The sequence below is a fragment of the Patiria miniata genome, unplaced genomic scaffold (genome assembly GCF_015706575.1).
Source record: "Patiria miniata isolate m_02_andy unplaced genomic scaffold, ASM1570657v1 HiC_scaffold_3, whole genome shotgun sequence".
Classification (NCBI taxonomy): domain Eukaryota; kingdom Metazoa; phylum Echinodermata; class Asteroidea; order Valvatida; family Asterinidae; genus Patiria; species Patiria miniata.
Window position 1 is genome coordinate 39,909,922 of NW_024037069.1, and position 20,232 is coordinate 39,930,153.

Here is a 20,232-nt window from a genome sequence, read left to right on the forward strand (position 1 = left end):
GAAAAATTCTGTCAAATTTAGCCGAAATTCAGCTAAAACGGTCACCCTGGCTCCCGAATTATGTGATGTAGTGAATCTATTATGCGGTGTTGTCAATCCATTACGCAGTAACTCCCGAATGGTTTTGACGACATCACATAATGGACTGACTACATCACATAATGGATTGACTACATCACATAATGGATTGACTACATCACATAATGGATTGACTACATCACATAATGGATTGACTACATCACATAATGGATTGACTACATCACATAATGGATTGACTACATCACATAATGGATTGACTACATCACATAATGGATTGACGACATCACATAATGGACTGACTACATCACATAATGGATTGACGACATCACATAATGGATTGACGACATCACATAATGGATTGACTACATCACATAATGAATTGACTATTACATAATGGATTGACGACATCACATAATGGATTGACGACATCACATAATGGATTGACGACATCACATAATGGATTGACTACATCACATAATGAATTGACGGCATCACATAATGGATTGACCACATCACATAATGGATTGACGACATCACATAATGGATTGACTACATCACATAATGAATTGACTACATCACATAATGGAGTGATTACATCACATAATGGATTGACGACATCACATAATGAATTGACTACATCACATAATGAATTGACTACATCACATAATGCATTGACGACATCATCAAATTACGTTTACCCGGTAACATCATAAATTGGTACGTTTGGCGTTCCATAGCTACGCGGCTTTTGTGTTGCATAAGGTCATATTATGTAAACAGTATATGGAGATCTGACACGGTTTCGATATCCGGGTTTTACACCATGGTTTTTACTATACCAGTTCTTCAGTCGGTGCATGATTGCTAGGGCATCATGTACGATGTGTGCATCGTCGGGGCGGGCATGTGGGGGTCTACTGCAGCCCGCCACGCCTCTCAACTTGCCGGGCTGAAAGTTTGTGTCGTTGGTCCCGAGGAACCCACAAAGGAGGTTAGTGGAATGGTGGAATTCGTCGTCGGTGTTCAAGGCGAGAGACTTACGTTTTGCATTCTGTACAGTTATACCATGCATGGTTGATTTCCTTGTATATTGTATACAAGCTGGTTTACCCGATCATAGATCGGGTAGGGCGTAGTGTTGGGGATGAAAATGTGGGGAGTTAAATGTAAATGGGGGATATAGTTGGTGAGACATGCAGTTAAAGAATAGCAATTTCTGTGGTGTGATCTGAGGCAATTTCTAATCACTAAAACCAATTTGAGCAAAAGATAATCTGTGAAAGTTTTGAGTTTGGAGTAATTGAATCAGCTACATGTATTCTGAGCAATAGAATCATTATCGTAGGCTACAATATTTTTATTCGGGGAAGAAAAAGTGTGGGGGGGGGGGGGGGAGACCAAACAATGTCCCCCCTCAAAATGTGTGTGTGTGTGGGTGGGGGGGGGGGGGGGGGTTCCCCTGTCCCCCGTCGATTTACGCACATGATAATTATGTACCATATGGCAACTGTCTGTAAATGTTGCCGTTGGTCTGTTAAATTGGCTTTTTGTGAGGCAGTCGCATTTGGAAAACGTAGTGAAAAGGTTACTGTAGTACACAGGCGAAGGCTGGTTGTACAGTTTGACAATAAATCATAATGCAAGAAAACGTGAAGGTGTCATTTAAAATGAAAATGTTGAGTGTTACCCAAAAATTACAAACGGTCTGAATCATGGAGGAATGTCATAATTAAGTTTCAGTATTGGACTCTTCAACAGACGTAAACTTGAACTTCTTACAATTTGCGAGACCGTCTGCGATTCAACTTTTATTCAAGTTGGTGCAACCATCTAAATTATATAAGAGCAAGTTTTACTCGGCCTCCGAGAAATGTTTGCTTCTGAAAGGATCCGAGACCGCGGCGATCCTTCGTTGACCCAAAACAGGCCCCCGAAATTATAACACGACACTGAATTATACCATGAAGGAATTCTTATACATGGCGGGCAGCGAACTCACAACGCTCAGCCTTGGTGGTGGAAGCATGGAGCTGTAAACACATTATGGAAGCAACAGCACTCTACACGTCACATGCTTGCGCTTCAAATAGCGAGCACCGTAGACCCAACCTCGTTTCCAGGGTGTGGAGCAGGCTGCAGTACGCGTTGCCATCGACAGTTTTGCATAGCCCGGAAATACTACGCAGTGTAGACTTTCGATTGGTCAGACCGCGCAAGGCATACTTAATGTGTAGTCCTTCTGAGTATTCGTTGCACTCGGCGCAGGGGCGGCAAGCGAAGCATATGAAAGAATAGGGGCACTTGGTGGCCACGCACCATGGAGAAAAAATATTTTACCAAGGTCACCCCATCCACAATTTGGTGAACGCTTTTGCAGAAGGGCCGAGTAGAACACGTAAACGAAACCCCTACGTTGACCTCGCTGACCTCGCACAGTCTAGACACGCAGAAAAGCCAGCACGGGGGGCGGCCAGGCAGTCAACGTGAAAGCGCACACGACGGCAAATTCCTGTGCAAAATTCAGTCACGAAAAATCGACGAAACGGATCGCCAGTCCGTACGGGAAAATTAGGACGACCCGAAGCGTCCGACCCGGCGGAAGACACCCTCCGCATTTTTCCACGGACGTGGAGCGATTTTGGGGCCGCGGGAGCCCGCGGTCTCGGATCCTTTCATGAGCAAACATCGTCTCGGGGGCGAGTAAACTTCTCTCTTATATATATAGATTAAATAGGGACTTGTTGTTATTCCTCCAATGGTCACAGAAAGCAATTTTCTAGCAGTATATTTTGCTTAGCTTCCGAATTGTCTTTGAAGTTGTCGGTAACTTGGGTGTTCACAACTATATTGTGTTGGGCTATTCTGCAATTGTACCGATCGGCAACGGCACTGATGAGAATGTCCATACATCTGAAGCGACACGACTTAAACAGCGATTGACATGCATAATGTTGAGCATACCGCCTCCATGACCACATTCGAGGGTTTTGTTTTTGAATTCGTGTAACACGATATTAAGTTAGTTAATTAACCCATTCATTTGATTGTTATATACAGCTGAGCAGCCATATCGTTTTGCCTGCTGACAAGCCATAGACATCTATACGTATAGCGGCCACAGTGGCACTGTTCAGTAATCCGTGATAAATTGCGTAAAATTATGCATGAGTCAGGAATCCTTATCATAATGAGGCCTTGTATAAACAAGGCTAGTGTGTCAAAGGTAAAACAATGTATTCGTTCTGCAGGACAACATCCGATCCAACTTCGCCAGATATGGGAGTACGATGTGCAAACATAGTTCACACAAACCTCGTACATCACCGCTAGATTTACTTTAAAGTGCAAAAGGTGGACAGCTATAGTGCAGTCACTGTGTAGACTTCTGAACAACAGATGTCCACACAGTGCAGCTTTGATTGTGAGACGTTGTGTGGACCTGCCCAGCTCACACAAGGGTTCCCCCTCTCTGAAACAGTTTTAGAGGCATTTTGGGGGTTGGGGTTGACCGTCGCAAAATGAAGATGAACACTGGAATCATGATCCAAACTTTGAGTTAAAAGAGTGCGTGTTCATAGTGCAAGTAGGCCCTACTGAGGTTATTTTTGTCCGGGACTTTTCTTAATTACACAAAGACAATGGAATAGTCACGCTAGGTATGTAAGGTAGGCCTATGTGTGCCTGTGGGTTAGGTTACCCTATACGACTGAGGACTTATGACAATGGGGGATTTGCAATAATAATGACCCCGAGGACCTGAGCCGAGTCCTCGTGAGAACTTCGTGTACAAACCTTATGGGAGCTGTCGAGAAGTAGCACATACAAAGGGCACACAAGAAGGGAACAATAGCGGGTCCTCTTGAGTATAGCTGGACACGACTGCATGTGTGCGTGGGTTTGTTTTTGCATTCAATAGGGGACGTTTAACAATCGAGGACACTAGGGTCCACAATTCCCGAAGGTGATTGACGATCGTGTAAAACCATATGGGAGGTCTTCCTAGAAAGTTAGTAGTACAAACAAAATAGAGACAAAACTAGGGGTCCACACAAGAAGGTGTTCCCACACTTGCGTGTGTGCGAGGGAAAACACAACGCATTGTCCTTGGGCCTATAGACATTCACGACTGGGTGTGTTTACGAGTTGATCGTTTAAGAGTTGATCGACAGGCGGCAAAGCCGCCCCCCTACCCCCCCCCCCTTCCCACTGCGTAGCCGGCAAGGCGAAGCCTCGTCTATACATATAAAAAAAAGGAGACTCATGAGCGTCAATATCGGATGGGGTGGGATGAGGGAAGACAGGTCCTCTTATATTATTGCCTATGGTGATGACCTCTCTAAATAATATTTTTCCAGTCTTTCATTTTCCCGTCGACTATTCTGTCGACGTGTCGTCGGCATTATATTGCCCCACCACTTGCTCTTATGCGACTTATCATGTGTCTATTATAGCATAGAGCAAGGACACATGAATAGTAAGTACAGTTGCGAAGGTGCTCAATTTTGTGTTAATATATTTGTATTCAAATTCTCACTGCTTGGATTTTGGCAGGAGTTTGCAGACCGGGAGGTGTTTGGCGCGCATTACGACGCAGGGCGCATCTACTCCACGGTGCATGGTAGCAATCACGTGGGTCGCATACGGGGTCTGGTCAGCCAACGCTCCGTGGAGCGATACCCAGAATTAGAAGAGCTATCAGGTGAGCAAAGAGTTACTTACTGATCAACTTTTATGAAGATGGTGTCAGATTGTCGTTCATCCTACCCAGTCATATTTATATTTGTAGTTTTATTCATGTGGTCTTCGAGTCCACATCTTACTCAACTTGAGAGTCAGGTTAATGCAGTGATATTTCCTTTGACTTTCACCACCCATGGCGGATCCAGGTTTTACTCAAAAACGGGGAGGGTTTATAGCTGTCCTGGGGTGCATGTGCTATTTTCCTGCACAATTTCCTATTTTATAGCCAAAGGTGGGAAGGGGGGGGGGGACTTGACACACTAACCCCTTCACATCCGCCACTGTCCCCTCTGTGACTCGCGTTCTAATCCGTTCAGTTCAACCACCTAAAACCAAACAGTTTCTTTATTTTATGATTCTCACCACAGGTTTCTTCACATCTCGAATAGGGGACCATGAATGAGACATTTTTAATAGGAATTCTTAGTTATTTTAAAAGAATAATGCGATCATTATTTTAATCATATTATTCAATATTGTATCTTTAATTTTGTAGGGGTCAAGTTTTACAAGGAAGTCGGGTTTATATTCTTTGGTGGAGTTGACGCTTTTTATGACACGCTGGACAGTTTTTCAGAAGGCGTGTCGCTTGAAACGGCAGCCAGTGTGCGAAGCCGTTACCCGTACATTGACACTGGGAAGGACGGACCGACCGCCATCTTGTCCAAGCGCAGCGCCGGCTACCTCGACGCGCGCAAGTACGTGCAAGCACAGCTATTGGTTGCTCGTCGCCAGGGCTGTGATGTCATGAATGACGTTGTCGTCCACGTGGCGCAGGTCAACCAATCGGGTAGCATGCTGGTGGAGACGGACTCCGGGAGGCATATCACGGCGAGGAAAGTCCTGCTGTGCACGGGCGCCTTTACACCGTTCATGGATCTCCTGCCCGCTGACCGCAAGCTGGACGTTACGGTCACGTCCGATGTGACGGTGCGATTTGAGCTGGACGAGGAGTGCGTGCGGAGGTTGCAAGACATGCCGTGTCTTACGTCCGAATTCAGCGAGCCTTCACCAAGGGAGTGTTACATTCTGCCACCAATTACGTATCCCGATGGTAAGTAATGAACCTATTATGCATGGTCCAGGCCTGGGCGGATCTATGTGTGGATCAAGAAGGGGGGGGGTCTAAGCTACAAAGGTGGAGGTTTATCAGGCAGTTGAGTTTCAAATTTGTTTTGCGGCCCAATAGGAAGATTTATACTCTCTAACCCCCTGTAGATCCACGCCTGTTGTCAGTGGAGGAACTGACACCCCAAGACTTGAGGCTCCGGATCCCCATTGTTTACCGCTCCTTGTCCTGTTATTTCCCAAGATCGTACGGGGAGTCTCTGCACAGATAAACGCTGCAAGAGTCGACTCATTTTAGACGTTTATATAAACAAGTGCGTGGGTCATAGCAAAAGTATTGCAAGTCTACTCTTCAGCGTTATCTGTCCATCTCTTTTTCTTTCCGCCCCGTCTTCATTTCGCCTGAACTGTTCCTTGAAGAATGGTCTCCGGAATGTAAACGGATAACAAAAGGAATTTAAAAAACGGCCGGTTTTAATACGGAAGTGAAAGAAAAGACCATAGAGTTTAATAGTTAATTTTAGTACATGTAGTTGGGTTTCATTGTGGCAGCCTATCATTCACTGGCATCAGATTTAGTAATAGAGATACCTATGCAACATACACCATTGTGCCCAACAATCTCTTGTTTCCATGATGTCCACACTTGCAGGCAAGGTATACGTCAAGATAGGTCACGGGCGGTACGTAGACACTACACTGCACACCCACGAGGAGGTGCGACGATGGTACATCGACGAGGCCGACCCCAAGACCATAGACACGCTCAAGGATATCTTCCATAGCGTGGTACAAGGTAAAACACTGGGCGCCTTAATCCGCGTTCACATGCGACTCATTTTTGTAAAAATTACCGCGAGTATTTGGTATTCAACGTTCAACTGTGGATATTCTACGGCCACACTTGGATTAATTTCGGCCAGCGAAAAGTCATTGACAGCGCTATGCCCATGAAATTCCGAGCATACCTCAAACGCATGCATTAGCTTGAATACAGCACGCGTTAGGTGTACTCGGAATGTCCTGGGTAGCGTTGCCAATATTGCCAAGACTGGGTTTGATTCATCATGTTGATAGCGACCTCACTTGTCACGGACCTCGGACCGGCTGTAAAAGGGGAAGAAAATCGAAGTGCAGTCTTTGACCTAGACTACTATGTCATTATTTGAAATCCTATAAAACCCGGTTCCTGCTACCTTTTATGGACTCTCAGTCTCACATGCCATCAGTGAGTTCTCATACTTGTGTTCGTCAAGCTGTGCACGATATAGGAACCGGCATGCCCGAGTGGTGTGAAATTTGGACTCAGCACCGCGTCGTTAGCTGTCGGACCTATCACGTAGGCAAGGGGTCAACTTAAGTTAAGTGTCCACAATGCGTGATGACCTCACTATAGTAACTTACGACCACTTTCAACTCATTTACCACTCGAACTCCGTCTATTAAACTGGCACATTCAGAGCACGTACAGTGAAAGTTCTGCAGCTGGACTTCCAAGTTTATCAAAAAACAGTCGAATTCTGTTTCCTTGAGGTGTAATGTTTCACCCAATAATTGGCAAGTTAACATTAATGTGTATTAAACAAAATGTTACATCTTGTTTCGTTTCCTTTTTCTTTTACAAAAGGAGTGAAACCACTGTCCGAGGTGTATTACACGTGTGCGGATTTGGACACGGCCACGGAGCTCCCCTACTGCGACATGGTATCGCCCAGCCTCGGGGTCCTGGTTGGTGGAAACAGCCAGGGAGCGACCATGGCCGAGGAAATGGGGAGGATGGGAGCCGACATGATCACGGGGGAGACGAATTGGAACCGTGATATCCCTAAAGAAGTCTTTAAAGCCAGATATATTAATGCATAATTACTCTGCTAAAATTTGGGCACTTGTTGTCTATGAATCTGTCAATTTTTATTCAAGGTAAACGCAATATTAATTGAAGCAAGTCTAAAAGGGCGAATTTTTAAGTTGGATTTCAAGTGATAGAAGTAGAACAATTCCATCGTTATAAAAGGAAGTGTAGGCTATAATGCCCAAGACAGAGCCAATTAACCATGATATCTAATTAATGATTTAAATAGAAATGATCCAAAACTCCTAGTCTGCAATTTCCTCTACAACTACTAGATGGTGGATGTATAAGATTAAAAAAATCAGGTCATTCATTGAACTTTTAAAAGCTATTTCGCCGACATTACATATACGCTGGAATTGCCAATTACAAGAAGTACTAAGGAATATTAATATTGATTAGAATGTAAAATTTTATTTAATAACAAAAATAAAAAGAAGTTTATTTGTTGAAAAATTAACCATCGTGCACTTTAATAATCAGTATATGAATCAATATTTTATTTGTATTTTGTCAGTAAAATTAAACAAAGATGCTATTATACAACATGAGTCGTTTCCGTGATCCAGTGGACGAAAAGTCATAGGAAACAACGTTTTACAAAAATGTATATGTTTCCGTCATTCATTGAAGCAAGATATTTGAACACCCCCCCATGGGCGTCGCGAGGGGGGGGGGGGGGGCCAAGGGGGGCACTCCCACCCCCCCTGGAAATGCCCCCCCCCCCCCAAAAAAAAAAGGGCGCGAAGTCATAGTGGTGTAAATTTAATGAGTTGGGGGGGGGCCAAATGTCCCTGCCCCCTTTAAAACTGATAAATCGAGAATGTGTTGAGAAATACATGCATTTTTTGGCAAAAATATGTTTTGCCCCCCTCTAGAAAAAAATCCTGGCGACGCCCATGCCCCCCCCCCCCCCCTCATTGCGTTGGTCTTTGTGTTCCCGGAATCTCGGGAATTATTTGAGGTATCTAGGGAATGTGCTGTACTTGTCTCGAGTGTGTATAGGGATGTTACACCCCAACTGTGGCATCTGTGCCAACTATGGTTCATACATAGTTGGCTACTCCAACTATAGTTTGGCTATTGTTATACATGCCCAACTGTATGGTCAAACTATAGTTAGGACTATACCCAACTGTGGATGAGCCTTAGCTGGCGCAGTGGCACAGTTGGGGTGTAACACAGACATTGGAGGCCCCCTCTCAAATCGTGCGCGGTTTACCATCATCGGGATAGTGCATGCCCCGTCGGACCTCATAATGGGCTTCGATGGCTGGACTCGTCTTAGCCAGGAGGTTTGGACGAGGGCTACCTCACAGGAGACACGCAATTAAGAACATTCCGTCCAGGTTCCGGTGGGTAGATTGGGCGATTCACTTGCACTGGCGAGGACAAGTGTTGTGGGCCGGACGTGGACCCAGATGACGGTATTGGAAGTGGAGTCTACAATCGCATCAATCATGGATGGACCGAATACCGTACGCTCTTGGAATGATCCGTTCATAGCTCTGTGCATCGTTCGGGTTGAAGTCGGTGTTTTCTGAGAGTGACCCGTACTGATTGTTGGCTGAATTGGAGACTAGACTTCGATGGTTTAAAGTCGGACAAGGTAAGTAACTTGCTTTGTTCACGTATTATTTTTGTCCTGCCAATTACAGTCCCATACAACACTAACTTACCCAGCCTATCCATGTACATGTACAATGTTGATTTCAGAAAGGGGCCATAGTTATTTGAGGAGAAGTGGATCTATACCTTTGTGTAAATTTTCGTTATTGCTCCCTCTGTTGAATATATTACGCGGGGAACGTGTGAGCATGCATTTGCATCATTCCGATCCCCCGGATAACGGAAAGGTTCCTGGTCTGTAATCAAATGTGGTACTCTAGGTTGGAAGGGAAAGTACTAAACGCCCGGTTATGCACCAAAGGATCGATACGAATTACTGTTATTCGAAGTAAGACGTACAGACGAGACTTATTGTTTTAGTATATCTTTGGATTTCTAGTCTTTGTATTTTGGTCAAAAATGATCTACTGACTGAGCACAATGTTATGTGGTCAGCTTTTAGGAAATTTCATTCCAGGAATTACAGCGCCAAAATTTGCACGTGAAGAAAGTTCGCGAGAGGGCGCCGTTACAGTCGGCAATAAAATGGCACTTTCTAATAGTTATGCCGTGGTGGTAAAGCAAAATTAAACGCAGCGGGCGCCGTCGTATCGAAAACCATTTGTCGAAACTTGAATGGATAACAAAATTAATGTAGTCCATTCGACCTAATAACTCAAATTCATGAAAAAGAAGATAGATTGATCTCTCTCGGTACAATCGACAAACCATTAACACGTACTGCACTCGCGACAACGTATTTCCACAATTAAATTAGACGTGTTGAATTTTATTTTGGAGGTGCAAAAAATATCCTCTCTGACACATCTGAAAGAAATAGGAGTGGTGCATTAAGTACACGTTTGTAATTAATTTACGTTTCATTTGTGCGAGTCATGATCGATAATTGAAAGGGAAGATGTAATTACGAGTAGCGCTTTACTTTGAATACAATTATTGTATAATAAACTCGGTTTTGTCACAACTTGTGAAGACTTGTCAAGATGGGAAAAGCTAGTCAACATACACATAGTTCATCCCACACAGTGTACAGAAATGACTAGTACTTTAAGAACTAAGTAGAAAAGGCATAATACTGAGCAAGAATTATAGTTGCGCGTGCTACTTTAGAAGTAAAGTCCAAAATGAAATCGCAAACAAAACATGATAAACAATCGCTTCTTGTTGTGATTGGCTAAAATGATTCATTTTCATGAGGATAAAATTGATTCCTATAAGAGTTCAGAAATATTTAAGACCACTTGTCTACAATGCCTGAATCAACTAAAAAATCTGCTGCATCTGCTACTCAACTATTAATAATATTTTTTTTAACGAATTTTAGAATAAATCAAGATATAGATCCTCATATACATAGGTTTCTATCCGTCAAGAACATAATAGAGAGGCGATTGTTTTTTATATTTACGGCGGCATGTCATTGGGAACTAGCATCGGTCATGCACGGTTGGCTTTGGAATATTAGACTGGCACCTGGAGAAGCAGGTTGGGTGTGCCATGGAGTTCTCCTTTGATCTTGTTCTGGGCTGCCGTTTGGGTCAGCAGCAGCTCTCCCTCTGGGTAGCCGATGTGGCGCCCTTCCTTTTCCATCAGGAGTGCCAGCGTACCTGTTTTGTGGGAAGAATCTTTGTTTTACTCATCGTTTTTAGAACATGTCACATGGCTGATGAAAGAAGTCTTAGTCAATTCTGTATGCATATTTTCAGATTTATGGATGAAAAACTGTAAACTTTAAAGCTTTAACCAGTTATTAAATAATGCTTGTAAAAACGATCCTTTTGTTTGGACGTGACTCCAGATGGCCTGTAAACAACCCAGTTTGTCTCCATAATTATTATTTCGTAATCAAAAATGATTGATGAGAGAAAATCACGTGTGATGGTCTGGTATCTTTTTTCTGGTATGACCATGTGGGGTCCATGTTAATTAGGCAAATGGAATATATCGTGATTTGTTTTTTATGACACTTGCACATTGTACTTTTAGGTGCGATTGTGTAGGAGCCAACACATGCAGATGAAGTCATAGTGTTGCAAGATCTCGTAATAGTGTTCATTCGTTTTGAACGTACGCAAGACGGGCATTTACGTTTCAGCCAATGGAGAGCTTTGCTTGCCACGCTCCACCCACAGTTACCGCCCACCGTGACCGTCCACAGCCTTACTTTTATTATTCAAATTGTTTGCTGCATGCAAGAGGATTCCAACTCGTTGAGCGGTACAAAAATCTAAATAACAAAAGAGGATCTCTTACAAAGAAAGCTGTCTGACACAATACCTGCCGAATCTCTCTATCGAAGCAATTTTACAAGTACATGTACATTGTACATGATGTGTTTTGAACAAAATCTAGTCGGTAAAGCAAATAGAATTACGCACGTAATTAGTTTAGTGCAGGTATATGAATTCAAACTGCAGGGAGTCCTCTCAGCATTTAAGCCTACTGTACATACTGCCTTTAGTCATGGATCCCGTGGCCACAATCATGTTCCTTTCTATGTTATTACTTTCTGTTATTGATAAGTGTACCCCCTGTTGATTTTTTTCTCGACGAAGAGCTGGCTTTTCTTTGGAATTATTTCAACACTCTGTTTATGGGTTTTCTCTGCACGGGCATATTTTGTTTGCCTGCACCTTTTTACCAAGATTGCGCTACAATAGAAACTATTCTGAAGGCTTACGTAGGGGTACAGCATACAGTCAGTATTCAGATTAACAATACACTTGGAATGTAAGGAAAGAAAAAGGCTAAGGCAGAGTACGAGCGCTATACATGTAGACACCATTATAAAGGCTTACGTAGGGTACAGTCAGTATTCAGATTAACAATACACATGAAACGCAAGGAAAGAATAAGGCTAAGGCAGGGTACGAGCGCTACAATAGACACTATTATAAGGGCTTACGTAGGGTACAGTCAGTATTCAGATTTACAATACACTTGGCACGTAAGGAAAGAATAAGGCTAAGGCAGGGTACGAGCGCTACAATGGAAACTATGTAGGATTAAAAAGGCTTATACGTAGGGAACAGTCAGTATTCAGATTAACAATACACTCGGCACGCAAGGAAATAATAAGGCTAAGGCAGGGTACGAGCGCTATACTTAGAACAACAATAAAAACGGTACATAGGATTATAAATGTTACGCAGGGTACAGTCAGTATTCAGATTAACAAGACATATACATTTGTATGCCTGTTAAAGCTAAAGACCACGTACCGTTGGGTACTGTCACTCTGAAAGCAAGACGAAAGTGAGGCACGAAATGGGGGACGTTCGACAAATGTGCCCGTGTGAATATCAATGATGAGGAGAGGGCACCTGTTTTAAATGCATATCGCCATAAGTTTATAAACAAAGAAGAGGTTTATGGAGTAAATCATTAGTTTATAGAGTAAATCACAAATGTTTAACGACGCTGAAAAAAAGTTTGGCTCATTACGTTTAAAATTAACCTTAACTGAATCTCCAATAAAAAGAAATATTTGTATGTACCGTATTTTTATCATATTCTTTTCATAACTAAAAACGAATAAAACTGCTGCAAACTGTTTAAAGAGTGCATTGACCTGAAACTACAATAAAAAAACTAAGCTGACCCATGTTTCGGCAAGTCCTTCAAATTTTTATTTATAATTATTTATTTATAATACATGTGATATAATCGATAACAAGTCTTTTATTTTGTTAATTTCAGTTTTTATTTATCGGAGATTATACGATAGAGCTTCAAAGAAACAGAGATTTGTTTGTATTTACTTTTATTCGACAAACTTTGTCGAAAGATTTCAACATGAGTTTGAGTTGTACGTGCACTATAGTATCCTATACACGTATACACGTACATGTACAACATTTCCAGTGCTTTTCTTCATCACGTCATATGTCGCCTATAGGTACAGCACTATACAACTCCACTTTATGGTTCCCGATCCTGCCACTTAGAATGTTCTTTTGTTATGCTGAAATTTGTACCGCTCAACGACTTGGAATCCTCTTGCATTGTTATCATGATTAATAGAAGCAGCGAACAATTTGAATAATAAAAGTAAGGCGGTGGACGGTCACGGTGGGCGGTAACTGTGGGTGGAGCGTGGCAAGCAAAGCTTTTCATTGGCTGAGACGTAAATGCCCGTCCTGCGTACGTTCAAAACGAATGAACACTGTTTAGACCTAAAACCTGAACCTTAACCCTACACCGACAACCCAAGCTTTTGCATGGTCTGGTATCTTTTTATTGTTTTTTACCTGCATACCATACAAACTTGACGAACTTCACTGGGCAATGCGAGACCTGAATAGCGACTGCACTGAATTGGCTGATTTCGATGGTGCTCAATTGCTATCGGAGGACCCGTTTGGCATTCCTGGGAGTGTGTGGCTCTTCAACCTTTGTAGTAATTTTCATGTAATAGACATTGGGCAAATGCACGGCAAGAGGCCATTCTTTGTAATGAGGGCGATGTTACGTGCATACCAATTCGGGGTAGAAGCAGACATTTCCAGGATTATTTACGTAGGGGCTAGGTTAATGCATGTTAGTACGATTTAATAATTATATTTTCATATAATTATTGTTTCAATAAGCGTGATATTTTTAATAATTGTACCAAGAAAATGACGTCATCACAGTGCCCCCAATTTATAACTTATGGCTGATTGAAGTGTTTTGAAGGGTCTAGTAAAGCAATGTTTTGATGACTATGCATACCGGCGACGTGTGGACATGCCTGGGAGGTTCCCGTGCGAACGTCAGTCTTGCTGCCGTCCCGTACGCCGATACTGATGATCCCTACCCCGGGAGCAAACAGGTCCACACAAGACCCGAAGTTGGTCTTGGTGTAAGGGTAGTCCGATCCAGATGTGGCTCCTACGGTAATGACCTAGGTAACGGACCAAATGTCAAGGATTTTTATCCGAATTTTCGAAGACAAACTCATCGTGCCATTTCTTGACCCATGGTATGCCTAAATTAACCAACCAGCAGCATAGTCAAGCTTGTCCGGAAGTTTCAAGTGAAAGTCAGTGAGCGAGATAGGTAACCAGTCTAAGGCCGTGTCCGAAACGGGCTTCCAGAGCTACGGCTACGTCTATTGTCAGCGCGTCCCCGCGTATTTTCAATGGGCGCAGACCTAGACCTAGCTCTAGACAACTGATTCGGATGCAGCATAAATTATAAGTCACAAGTTAGTCAGTTAGTAGTCTGGCTCCCTGTCCCCATTGTCCTTTGGACTTCAAATATGGGGACAGGTAGCTAGCGGTGAATCTTGCTTACATCAGGAGGCATCCCTCCTGATGTAGCCTACGGCATGACGTGTACAGGTCTGAATCCCGCCTCCTGAACTAAAAATCACATGATGGTAACGTTTGCCCGAACCAGCCTATTGCAAAAATGACAATAGCCTCGCCGCGAATATACAATTTCGGATGTGATGAGCTTCGATTTTTGCTGAATTCGAAAGTGTCTCTGTCAAACATTAATAAAGAGAGAGAAATGACTGTTCAGTATTTAAAACATATTGCAGTTGAAATGCTTGAAAGTTACCTTCATGGCGACACTGATTTGGCGTACTTTTTGTATTAAGACAAGAGTGACGTTTTTAAGCGTGTGTTGAATTTGAAAATAAACAACCATGATGCGCGCGCAGAGGTAATCCAATCAATGGCATTTAAATGGGTGCTAGCTATCGGTCCCCATATTTTTAGGGGGGGGGGCGCGAAACAGTCTAGTCAGTTAGATGGCAACCTCGTCCCCGTGGCTTACTTTATTTTCAACCTCGTTTCCCATAGTACGCCCTGGATGGGAAACTTTCTTCCTGTATCCTGATTCGATAAAAATCTTGTTTTCGTAACTAACGCCGCGAACGAATTGATTCTGCTTTTACTCCAGACACGGCATAAAAAAACAAAAGCTAACGTAAAGCACAGACAGGCACCATACTATTCCTAAAAAAATTGGATATCCAAATGATCTAATACAGTGTGAGAGAGCAGCGGGAGCGTACTGCACGACACCATGGGAACGATGTTGGTTAGTACCAAGAGGGCACCAATCCGGTTTCCATTTGGGATCTGCATACATTGAAATTAATAAAACTATTAAAACGCAATGTAACAAATTTATCTGCCTTTATGCTTTGTTCACGTAAGTCGTTTGTTCTTCGTCTGTAGCACAACTGCTTGTCGGTTCTCATTTGTACAGTGTATTAGCAAAATTCTAATAAACAACAATAGCTTAAAGGGTTACCATCACAAACTGTTATCGTTGGCCCTACCTCTTTGGCCCCAGACGGAGAGTTGTTGCAGGCGTCCTCTGGCCTGTTCCCGGCAGAAGTCACGAAGTTGACGTCGGTGGTTCGTATGAAGGAGGCCACGAAGTCATTGAACGAGTGGGGGAAGTTACCCATGGACATGGAGACCACCGCAGGCTTGACCATCTTCTCCGCCAAGCAGTCCAGCACTAGAAGATGAGGAAAAATCAGCAATAGACAACTACTGTTGCTTCCAAGTTATTGTTTTTGTACCTCTGTTCAAAGAGAGAGCAACTCTTAGGATAAAAATGTTCCTCTTTGGAGAATGTTAGGGTTGCGCGGGAGTGCTTTCCTGTTTCGAATCCTCATTGACCCGAGAGGGGGGGGGGCTTGAGGCCCCAAAGAGGTTGTACATTTTGGGGGTTTTGGGGTAAATTTTTTTTTAGTCCCACGATTTGACCGTGGTGACATGTATGTGGCCTATTTTCGAGTATTATAATAGGGGTGTAAAATGGCGCCACCAACGTCAAAATAATCCGCCCCCCCCCCCGAATGCTCTGCTGCCAAAAATTGTGGGCAACAGTTTTTGAAAAACATTCAAACTTCTAAAACAATTTGGAAAAAAAAATTGTGAGCCCCCACCCTCCCCAAGCCAAATTCTGGGTGCGCCACTGACCCAAGTTCGATCCCCTGCCCATGCGGACAGGTGCACTGGTTTCCGTTTGGAGCCCAAAGACACTGATTCCTCATTTCAGCTGCTCAAAGTCCAAGGTGGTGGCAAGTTGGTGAATGTAGGCCTATAATTATGCCGTCACACCAATGTGGACTATACTTACTGACAGACACCGAGGTTACGGTGGTGGACTGCAGGAGGTGAAGTTGCGCCCTCTTGGCCACTCCGAAGGTGTTGCTGCCAATGATGCCCGCTACATGGGTGCCATGGCCGCCATTGTAAGGATCGATACCCTGGCATTTGAGAAACAATGGGTTGGAATACGGTATTCCCTCTGTTAAATTCTCAGTCAACACCTTTTGCAGAGAATGTGTGTGAAAATGTTAAAGATTTAGGGCATTCTGAACTGGACCACCACGAAACTATCCTTCCTTGGTTGGGGGCACTCCCACTATTGTAGGCTACCACATCAACGTCCTTAATGGACCTTAGTCACGAGGTAGCCATTTTTGTCGTGTTCCCTGAATGTATTTCATCAATTGTTAACTGTTGAATGGGATGGCGCCAGACTATTTATGCAGCATTATTTTACTTTCATTTTTTTTTTAATCTGGCTTAAAACATTAGGGAATGCTTAATTACAAATTTTAAATTATTCATTCAAGCAGACTTGAATTATTTAGTAATGTATTTGCTTTCAATTCTCTTCGCAAGTTTCAAATAAGAAGATTTTACCTTACTTTCAATTCAACATGGCCGACTCGTAAATAAGGCCTTTTGATGATAAACTTTGGACACGATACCTGTCCTTTGCAGCATGATTCGAGCATTTGCACGACTGTTTTGTAAGTGACAATAGGCATTAGAATACTCGAAAACTCCCGGGATCTTGCGTACAGACTTGCACAAATTATACAACACCATTTTCAGCAAAGCGCGTCGCCATTTTACTTTGGTCTCTTGTTGTCGATAAAATTGTCAATTGATCTCTTTAACATTCAAATAAGAGAGTATATGTACCATGCTACACACTTCATCCTGAAAATAAGACAAATTTCATAAATTGTGAATTTCAAGAACAAGGGTGACTTCAAATTTTAACTGTGATTATGGATACATTTTGTAGGTTCTCTGGTGTTCAAAGTCATTGGAACTCCGCCACTAATAGTGTCGACGTAGCGTGTATCATCACTTTAATTTATGAAGGGAGGGGCACAAGGAGTACTTCAGCTTCATGCTTACGTCTCCGGCGCTGCATTCGTGCATGCTGGCCCGCCCACCAAACTCAGGGTCATCCACGACAAAGCCGTTATCAATCACGTAGATGTTAACTCCTTGACCAGTGTCTAAAATAGATTTAAAAAAAAACCCACAAAATACCATTCCATTCTAAGCATTATCATACAATTTTGTTTTACCATTTTGTTAGCATTTCCTTTCTTCCTTTTTTAACTGTGTGGGAGCGGTGTTGTGATGTTTCATTATGATTTTCTCAAGGTATTTTGGAGAAGAAAAAAAGTATTCGAAGAAGCTCAGTATTTGTATAAGAGTATATTTTTAAGACTGAATTTCGTCAGTGAATGGAAAATAAAACGATAGTCGGGAAATAAAAAAAAAAGATAGAAAAAAAATTGAAATAAATCTTGTTCAACATCATCCGGAATCGAGATCTTTATCCTTAAAAGTCTTCTATTGACTGAAACGTACCACGAATGCGCGCATTTTAAGATCTTAAAAGCTCCTCATGGTCACTGGCCGATTCCAGAACTTCTCTGGAGGAGGTTGAGAATTTCAATATGACTGGTTTGGCATCTGGGGTGAACAACATAATTATTTGAATTGTTTGATCTTCGAGGGGGCAGCTAGTCCCTGTAATTATTTGATGCAAATTGCAAGGAGGTTTGTATAATAAACTTAAACAGATGCTAATGTTTTTGCATACACGTACATCTCGTGGTGTAGTCCTGGTTCATGGGCAGGTCTGCCTGGTCGATGCGGTCGAGGCCCCACTGGTACGTGAACGAGTCCGCGGTCACTTCCCCGTTCTCTGCAACGGACTTCACTTCGTCCAGATCGCGCACCTTGGAGAGCGAAATTATTCTTGATTTAATACCAAAACAAGGAAAATTGCTGTACATGTAGAATAACATTTCAGAATCTTTCTGAATATATATTTATGATGTTTGGTCAGGTCTCCAGTGAAGCCGTCACAACAACATTAATGTAATACAACGGCGGATCCAGGGAGGGGGCCAACGGGGATCACCCCCCCCCCCCCAAAAAAACGAACCGCATTGGGTTTTTTAAGTGACGTCGCAATAAAGGCAGGCACTGCGTACACCATCATCTTTTCCTTAAAAAAATGGTTAAAGTGGTCAGAAATTGCCTCAGATTGCACCACAGAGCATATAGAATCCCACAAAATTTCGGGGCCCTTACGCGGGACTTATAAGCCATGAACATGTAATTATATTTTGTACAAATTATTACCGAACCAAAGTACAACAGTTACCGACATCGGAATTGCTGAATTATGATTGATTTAGTCTCGCAAGTCATCGCTAAGAAAATCGCGGAAGTGATTTTGACAGTTTCGGCCTGCTTTGGGAATGGTTCATCAAATATCTTTACGAAGTACTTTCTCATACAAACTTCTTCCTTAAATGATTATTAGAACTCTTGGACTTTTCGAGTTTTATTTTGGTTCCCAGTAAAATAATTGGAGAAAAAAGTGGCGTTTTAATCGTACTCGGAACTTTCATTTTCGCTTTCACGAGTGGTAGGTCATCTCACAAACTGAAGTAGTGGGAAAATTTACCATTTCCAGCACCTCATCTGAGAGACGAACCACCAGAATCGGCATGACATTGCGGAGTCTGTGGGTGACTTGGCCCGTCTGATCCCGCTTCATGCCCGCCGTGGCGATCTTCTCGGATACGGTGTCAAGATCCGCCGCATCCTGTGTGAGGAGAAGGGGCGGGTCAAGGTTGAATTGGGGGAGTTTTCAGACGTTTCAAGAACTCTCGACCATGTAATTATTGCAAACATTTTATTTCTAGCAGGCATTGAGAAATTCTGAAGCATTGTTGCAAGTTAGCTTCATATTTAAGAAACAGAATATGCACTCAAAATTATGCAGCTACTGAGAATGCTTACCAAAAATTACAGAAAATCGTCTTTGCATTCCTACCAACAAACGTGTGATTTTTTCTTCAGTGCAATCGTCACTCATCACCAGCCTTTTTTGTTCAATTTGTAGGGTTAGTTTTCGAATTATATTGTTAGTTTTAACATTTCCTTACTTGTCAGCTTATAGCCACCGTGTTATTTTCAAAGTTGGGCGTTGGCGTTTGAACGGGGAGTCGGGTTGGTGGTGCAGTGGTTTGTGCTTTCGCCTTCCACCACGGTGACCTGGGTTCGAATCCCTCCAAGACCGACATGTGAATTTGGTTCTCAATCACTGCTTGTAATTGATTCCGTGGATGGAATATCATCCCGGGGTTTTCTCCTACCCGTCAAAAACTAACTATTGTTTTCATCGTCTTACCTTTCTTTTTGAGCTTCAAGGCTGCAGTGTCTGTGTAATTTTGAGAAATCCTTTGTCTCTTAAGTCAACGTAAATAAACAAATTAAAATAAAGTAAGTGATTTTCTAGCCATCTTGGTTTTTAGTAACTGCCTGATTGATTCCATGGATGAACACCATCCAGTATAGGTTTTCTCCTATACCCGTCAAAAGGTGAATATTTTTTTCATCGTTTTTTTTCTTTTTTGGGGGGGGGGGGTAACTCAAGATAATTGTTAAAAAATGAGGCAAAGTAAGTGACTTTATATTTACCTTGAGAGTTACCAGATATTCCGAGTGGATCTTCCTTGCGGTACGGTACAGGGGAACTCGTCCCTGTCTCGCAGCCGGGACCGGCGACGCGGTCACGGCCAGCAAAACCGCTGTCACCACGGTCAAACACGAACAGTTCAT

General features: G+C 42.8%; 2 protein-coding genes across 2 annotated transcripts; one reads left to right on the forward strand and one right to left on the reverse strand.

Moving 5' to 3' along the window:
- Positions 1 to 667: 667 nt before the first annotated feature.
- On the forward strand, positions 668 to 8,242 carry LOC119738630. Its single transcript, XM_038213537.1, has 5 exons — positions 668 to 1,030; positions 4,591 to 4,738; positions 5,276 to 5,833; positions 6,500 to 6,643; positions 7,475 to 8,242. Exons 1-5 carry the CDS (start codon positions 914 to 916, stop codon positions 7,708 to 7,710), a joined length of 1,203 nt encoding a protein of 400 aa, XP_038069465.1. The 5' UTR covers positions 668 to 913; the 3' UTR covers positions 7,711 to 8,242.
- Positions 8,243 to 10,789: 2,547 nt separating this feature from the next.
- On the reverse strand, positions 10,790 to 20,232 carry LOC119736805 (aqualysin-1-like). Its single transcript, XM_038210814.1, has 8 exons — positions 20,092 to 20,232; positions 19,073 to 19,213; positions 18,203 to 18,335; positions 17,497 to 17,600; positions 16,418 to 16,547; positions 15,606 to 15,790; positions 14,042 to 14,213; positions 10,790 to 10,935 (listed from the first exon to the last, which is right to left on the reverse strand). Exons 1-8 carry the CDS (start codon positions 20,230 to 20,232, stop codon positions 10,790 to 10,792), a joined length of 1,152 nt encoding a protein of 383 aa, XP_038066742.1.